The sequence below is a fragment of the Plasmodium gaboni genome, chromosome 7, assembly GCF_001602025.1.
Source record: "Plasmodium gaboni strain SY75 chromosome 7, whole genome shotgun sequence".
NCBI lineage: Eukaryota > Apicomplexa > Aconoidasida > Haemosporida > Plasmodiidae > Plasmodium > Plasmodium gaboni.
In genome coordinates this window covers 1,028,434-1,037,172 of record NC_031487.1, presented here as the reverse complement: position 1 = coordinate 1,037,172, position 8,739 = coordinate 1,028,434, and the positions used below count along the sequence as shown (strand labels likewise).

At 15.4% G+C, this 8,739-nt stretch overlaps 1 protein-coding gene across 1 annotated transcript; it reads left to right on the top strand.

Moving 5' to 3' along the window:
- Positions 1-5,402: 5,402 nt before the first annotated feature.
- Positions 5,403-8,429, top strand: PGSY75_0730200 (putative AP-4 complex subunit beta; the record flags this gene model as incomplete). The annotated part of the gene is made up of 4 exons (XM_018785138.1): positions 5,403-5,417; positions 5,648-5,855; positions 5,977-6,785; positions 6,894-8,429. The coding sequence occupies 4 exons, from the start codon at positions 5,403-5,405 to the stop codon at positions 8,427-8,429; spliced, it is 2,568 nt and encodes an 855-aa protein (XP_018642639.1).
- Positions 8,430-8,739: the final 310 nt, after the last annotated feature.

The following is an 8,739-nucleotide window of genomic DNA, read 5'->3' as shown; positions in this document are numbered from 1 at the left end:
AAATATTTTTAAAAGCATATATAATAAAGTAAAAAAAAAAAAAAAAAAAAAAAAACATATAATAAATATTTTGTAATGTATTGTATTTTCTTTAAAGTCATATATCTATATATCTACATAATTTTATACAAAATAATTACAAAATTTATGATAATTCTAAACTAATATAGAACAATTCAAAAGTACATAAAAAGAAAAATTTGTTGTATTTTTATTTTATAAATATATATAAATAGCATATAAATAATACTTTTTTTATAAAAAAAAAAAATATAAACATATAAATTACATTCCATAAATATATATATATTTATATATATATATATATGAAGTTCACAAACCATATCTATAAATAAAAATGTATTTTATTTTTTTGTTCATGTAAAATAAAAAAATTATAAAAAAAAAAAATAATTTATAATAAATAAAAAATATAATAATAAACAAAAATACTTTCATAAAATAAAATTTATACATATATAGAATAAAAAACAAGTTTATTTTATTATACATGTATGTATAATTTTATATAAAATAATTATTAGTTTTCTTTTTATTATTTTATATATTTATTATACATATATATTTTATATGTAATATGTATTATATATATAACATATAATATTAATATATTATAATATTAAAAGTATATAAAAAAGGAATATTATATAAAATGAGAATACAAAATTTTGAAATCCACATATAATATATAAAAAGCAAAAAAAAAAAAAAAATGTTATTTTTTTTGTTCCTTTTTTTATTTTCTTCTTTTTTCTTTTGATATGAAATTAAAATAATAAAATAAATATATAATTATCATAATATACAAAAAGTAAAAAATAAAAAGAGAAAAAAAATAAATTTTATCTATTTAAATAAACATTTAAATTTTTAAATATTTCATATATTTTCTTTTTTTTTTTTTTCTCTACATGTAGTATCCACTTTTCTTTATTTTTTCTCATTCATGAAATTCATTTCAGATTCTATTTTTTCTCGAAAAGAATTTATAGCATGATTTTTTTTCATCACTACTGCATGTTTTAAAATAATTGCATATTATTTAATAAACATAAAAATTATATATATAAAAAAAACATACGTAAAAAAAATTATACATATATATAGAATGCTATATATTTATTTATTATATAATAGCATAATATTTATAAATAAACTTAATTTTTTGCTCATTCTTGTAATTTTAAAATAAAAAGGAAATTTGTAAAAAAGCCCCATAAAAAAAAAAAATATATATATATATATATATATATACATATATAATAAATAAAAAAATAAATAAATGTATGTAATAAATTTTTATATTGTTTTAATTATATTAAAATATATAAAATAATATAATTTATATGTTATATATTTATATATATATTATAATATAAACATTATGTATAATTTTATATATTAATAAAATTTTTTACTTTTATATAATATTATATATAATCAATTTATAAAAATTTTCCTACTTTTTACAATATTTTATTATATATAAATCCAACAATAAATCATATATATATATTATATATAAAAGAAACTATTTTATTGAACAGTTTTTTTTAATTTACTTTAATTTTTCTATTTTTTCTTAAGTATATAATTGTATATAAAATAAGAAATGAAAATAAACAAATTGTCGTTTTTAAAAAAACATGTCAATTTTATATATATTTAAAATATAAATACACAAGAAAAATAAAAAAAAAAAAAAAAAAAGGGACAAATATAAATATAATTTACTTTTTTTATATACAATTGAAATAATAAAATAAGAAAAAAGGAAATTTAATTTTTCTCCTAACTTTTTCTCAAAAAAAAAAAAAAAAAAAAAAAAAAAAAAGAAATATTATATTGTTATATTTATAAATATAATATATTGTATATATGTGTTTATCTTTGTTTTTTTTTCCTTTTTACAATTTGAATGAAAAAATAGAGAAAATTTGTTCTTTCTACATTTCATTCCTTTTTTTTTTTTTTTTTTTTTTCCCTTCTAATTGTTATATGAATAAATATTATAATGTTTATTGTAATTACCAATTTTCTAATCTTGGCTTGATATAATAATAAAATGTATATTGGAACTTGTTATATTATATATATGTAAATATATATATATATATATTTATTTATTTATATGTGTATATGGAAAAAAAATAATAATATAACAGATAACCCAAAAAAGAGAAATAAGAAAAACATAACACATAATATTTATATATATATGTATATATATATATATATATTGTAAAATAAAAGGAAGTGAGGTTGTGGTGGTTTTATATATTATATAATTTTTATTTATAATAGCATGAAAATTTTACAAGAAAGGAAAAAGAAAATATAACAAAGTGCAAAAAAAAAAAAAAAAAAAAAAAAAAAGGAAATAAAAGAAAAGAAAAAAATTTAACCCAAATAAAAAGAGAAAAAAAAAAAAGAAACTAATGTAAAATAATTCCATTCATATTATCATATTGTATAAAAATAACATGCAATCCATATACTGCTATAAATTAATCCAAATATTATAAAAATAAAATAAAATAAATAAATAAAAATAAAAGAACCCAATTTACATTATTTTACTATATATTTATAAATATATAAATAATATATATTTTAAGAGCATAGATTCTCTTTTGAAATTTTAACACATTAAAATTTAATTTAATGTTAATAATAATATCAAAAAAAAAAAAAAAAATTCTTTTCTTTTATTATTTTGTTATATTAATATCTTAAAAAGAAAATTACAAATTCATAAGTTCATCTTTGTAAATCTATATATATATATATATATATATATATATTTATATATGTACACATTATTCAATCCTCTAAAATATTTATCGAATTAAATAAAAGCCATTTTATAATATATAAAATAAATGCTAATTTATTATTATCTCCTTTTTTTTAATTTATTCCATTATAATAGAAAAAATAAAAAAAAATAAAATATAATAATAATTTCTTATAAAGTGAATTCTATTAAGGAAAAAATTAAAATATAAATGTTTATTTGTGTAATTATGTTTTTTTTATTTTTCTTCCGTATTAAAGTTTAATTTCCTTTTTTCTCTTTATTTATTTTTTTTTTTCCCCATATATATTTTTTAATTGTAAGTAAAAATAGTATTTTAATAAACCACACATTTGATATTAATATATATATATATATATATATATATATATATATTTATTTATTTATTTATTTAATAATTATATTCTTTTCTTTTTTCTTTTTGTTTTTGTTTTTTTCCTTATTCGATAACCTTCATATTCTTAATTTTTTCCACATATTTTCTCTTCTTTTTTTTTTCACGTCGCATACATGTTTAAAATAAAAGTACCTATTTATAGATATTTGTAAAAATATAAGTGGTCTTATATATATATATATATATATATATGAATTTTATATTATCATATTATAAAAAATATATAAGTGATTTAAGATTATTTTAAAAATCATTTAAGAACACACAAATATTTCCATTAAATTTGTATAGATAATATTGTACAGAACTATATGGACATAATAGGAATATTTATGAGAACATATATATATATATATAAGATTATTTATTTATGAACATTTGTATGTTCTGTTTTATGATATATAATTATTTAATATACATAATGAGAATTTTAATTTTATTCATATTTTTAACTTCTACATGTGGAACAAAGTATACATAATAAATATTATATTTCCCTTAATGAGTATAATTCTATTTTAATAAATATTTAAATGAGTAATTTTTATTTTCTTCTTTTTCTTTTCTTACTCATTATAAAATATTATTCACATATAAATATATTTATATAGATTTCATAATCTCTCTCAAAATTAATTATTTTAAAAAAAAAAAACACCTTTCAAATTTTTATAAAAAATAATAATTTCAAGTCCATTTACTACAATTAATACTGTCTTTTTATATTTAATAAATGTACTTTAAATTATAATAAACAGTAAAAAAATCACAAACACATAATAAAATTATATATATATTTATAAACAATATATATATATATATGATCAATAAAATAATTTATATTACCACAAAAAAAGATTCAAATGATTTTTTTTTTTTTTTTACACTAATATTATACATATGTGTACATATAAATTTATTTTTATTTTATCAATATGCTCTTGATTATATATAAACCCAAAATTCTATTATTTCATATTAATTATATAAATATATATATATATAAATATATATATATATATATATTTAATTTCAAAGAGCCTCAAATACAAATATTTTAAACTGAATAAATAGTATACATAATAATTTAGTAAATATTAAATAAACTTGTTCTTATATTTTATTTTATTTTATTTTATTTTATTTTTCTCTTTCGTCATTTTCCTAACCAAAAAAAAAAAAAAATTTTCCCTTTTTCCTTATAAACTACTTTAAGGAAAAATAATATGTAAAAAAATAATTTGTAAATTTTTAAATTATGACATATAATTTTTTATTATTTTAATTCTTAATTTTTAAGGTATAAATATAAATGTATGATAAAATATATTTATATATAATTATATATATACCATACATATTTTAATTTTTTACACTAAAAATATATATATATATATATGTATATTATATATTATGTAAATCTTCCTTTTTCAATTGAAATATATATATATATATATAATACTTTCAATGAGTATAATATAATTATTTTTTTATTTAAAAAAAAAAAAAAAAAAATACAATATTCTCCATATCTCTTTTTCTTATTATCATTTTGAAAAATATAAAAAATATATATTTTTTTAAGTAAATAATAAAATATAGTTTTATAAAAAAGAAGAAAAGTATTTAATAACCTGTCATTTATTTTATTTTATTTTTGTTTTGTTTTTAATTTTTATGTATACGTCCTAAAAAAGATAAAATTATTTTTTATGCGAAATTTTAAAAAAATGGAAAGAAAAAATGTATAAGATATTCTGTTTTATCTTTTTTTTTTTTTTTTGAAAAAAAATATATTTTTTTTTAATTCAGATGATATATATATATATATTTACTATTTGTTTCTAATATTTTTGTATCATAAGCATTTCTTTTCACATATTATTTTTTTTTAATCATGTTTTTTATTTAGTTTATATTAAAATAATTTATTTCTGTTTTTTTTTATTATTTTTTATATATAATCTATTTAAAAGAATAGAATAAAATAATAATAGTACAAAATTGTTTGTTACAACATTAAATAATAATACTTAAAAATTAAAAGATTTGTAACATTAAAACGGAAAAAAAAAACATAATAAGAATATATATAAATATAAAATATATTAGGTTTAAATTTGTTTACCATTATTACATATATACAAATATATATTTTCCATTGATATGTCTCCAAGCCAAGTAAATAATAAAAAAAAATCCAACATTCGAACATATATTATAAGCATTTATATATATATATATATATATATATATTTATATTTTAAAAAATATATATTTGTTGATTGAAGTATATATTAATAGAGATGAATAAAATAAATAGATTTATTATATTTTTTCTTTGTACATTAAAAATGTACACAAATGTACATATATATATATATATATATATATTTATTTATTTTTTATAGAGTGAAATTAACAAATTGAAAGACGTTTTAAAAAAATTACCTCAAGAAAAAAATGATGATAAAAAAAGAGAAGTGTTAAAAAAGGTAATAGCCTATATGACTTTAGGTGTGGATGTATCCAAGTTATTTCCAGATATCATAATGATATCTAGTACAAATGATATAATACAGAAAAAAATGATATATTTATATTTAAACAATTATGCAGGTAAATAGTTATAATACAATCATATATATATATATATATATATATATATATATAATATATATGTGTATATTTTATTATTATTATAATATTTCCTTATTGTTTCTTTATTTTATTTTTGTAGAAACAAACTCTGAACTGTCTCTTCTAACCATAAATACACTACAAAAAGATAGCAAAGACGATGATCCTATAATACGTGGTTTAGCCCTACGTAGTTTTTGTAATTTAAGAATTAATAATTTATTTGAATATATTGAAGGCCCTTTATTTAATGGGTTAAATGATAAAAATTCATATGTGAGAAGAATTGCAATTATTAGTTGTGTAAAATTAATTAAAATGAATCCTGATTTATCAATTAAAAATGATATTATAAAAATTTTAAAAAATAAATTATTAGATAAAGATCCTCAATGTATTATAAATTCTGTACATGCTTTAAATGAAATATTGATTGATGAAGGGGGATTAAAAGTAAATAAAGAAATTGTATTTAATATGTTAAATAAATTATCTCATTTTAATGAATGGGGGAAAAGCGTCATCTTATATATAGTAAGTACATATATACCAGAAAATGAAGATGAAATGTATGATATTATGAATATATTAGAAAATCACATAAGAGATTTTTCTTCAACAGTCTTTCTAGCTTGTTTGAAATGTTTTCTTAATTTTTCTATCAATGACACAAATTTACAAATACAGATTTTTCAAAGAATGAAAGATCCATTGCTTACATTAATTACGACTTCGTCCAATGAAATTGCTTATATCGTTTTGTTACATACAAATTTATTATTGCATGAAGCTAATAAATTGAATTATAAAATTTTTGATTATGACTATAAGCACTTTTTCTTTAGATATAATGATTTAACATATATAAAAGATATAAAATTGGACATTCTTGTATCAGTCGCATCAAAGGTAAAAATTAAAAAAATTGTTATATTACTTATACTATGTTATATATATATATATGTATGTATGTATGTATGTATGTATTTATTCATTTATATTTTATTTCATTTTTAGAATAATGTGGTTTTAATAATCAACGAATTGAGCGAATACGTTTCAGATGCCAATGTAGAGATTGCTCAAAAAGCCATAGAATCCATAGGATCCATAGCATTAAAAATTCCTAAATGCATTTCAAGAGTAGTAGAATTATCTTTGTCAAATTTTATGACAATGAACTATTCCTATATATGTAGTGCTACAATAAAAATACTTGTGAATATATTAAGAAAATATGAAGAATATACAAAATTAATTATTGAAGAAATAGTAAAACATGGTAATAGATTAATTGATAATGGTGGTATTATATCTTATATATGGATAATAGGTGAATATTGTGAATATATTGAAGAAGCTCCATATCTTTTAGAAGAATATATAAATTTAAGAAATTGTTCTTATTTATTTATGTTAGAATTATTAACTGCTTGTGTTAAAGTGTTATATAGAAGACCTGCTGAAATGAAAAACATTGTTTCTACATTATTTGATAATATATTAAAAAATTATAAATATCCTGAACTTACTGATAAAATGTTCTTTTATTATAAACTCTTAAGTTATAATTATAAAGAAGCATTTCATATCATTGCTTGCAAAAAAAAAATAGTCAAAAATTTCTCTGAATCGAATGAAAATATATTATTAGATAAGTTATATAATGAATTTAATACCTTATCTGTATTATATAAACAACCAGTAAATAAATTTATTGAATACTCAAAAATAGCTTTCGGAGCTGTATATGATCCAGAAGAAAATAGTGACATAACAAAAGATTCTAATAGCCAATTAAATGGTTATGATAATTCAGAGGATATTCATTTAAATAATCATTATACATCTGATCATATGTACAATAATATAATAGATCATAAGCATACAATACAAGACAAAAATGGAAATATTAATAATGATAATAATAATGATAATGATAATAATAATAATGATAATAATAATAATTTGCTTAATATCAATGAGGATATATTAATTATGGATGAACAAAATGTTAAAACAGATCAATGTAACAAATATAATAATAATAATATATTAATAAATCAAGAACAAAAAACAAATGAAAACGTTTCAACAAATTTACATGATGTAATAATAAATACAGAAAATAATAATACAATAATAAATTTAGATCATATATATAATACATCTACTTTTAAAAAATTAAAAAATATTATAATCGATGTTGATAATATAAACCCTGAAGTATATCAAACACAATGGAATGCATTACCTGAACAAAATAATGAAAAAATTTTTCTAAGAAAAAATTATTATAATTTACAATTAGATACTATTGATCAATTAATATCCAAATATAATTTAATAACGCTTGCTTCAGGAGAAATTGATCAATGTCTTAAATTTTATATGTACTCTCAGTTATACACAAAACATTATATCTTTATTGAATTAATTTTTAACAAAACAGATAATTCAATTAATTGGATTTTTAAATCTGAATGTAATGACGAAAATTTAATTGAACAATTTACCGACTGTTTTAGAGATATTTTTTTAGATTTTATGTAACTATTATTGTATAAACATGTTTTATAAACATCCCAATATTTCATATATATATATATATATATATATATATTATATATTTCTTATTTATTTTTCTATTCATGTTACTATATATTTTATTATAGTACACACAAATTATATATCTTTAAAAAGAATAATTTTAATTTCGATTTGTTTACATAATTTATTATTATTATTTATTTATTTATCTATTTATTTATTATTATTATTTTTTTTTAATTTTTTGTGTTTTCCCTTTATTCTCATAATTTTTTTTTTTTTTTCTTTCACAAATTATATATCTTTAAAAAGA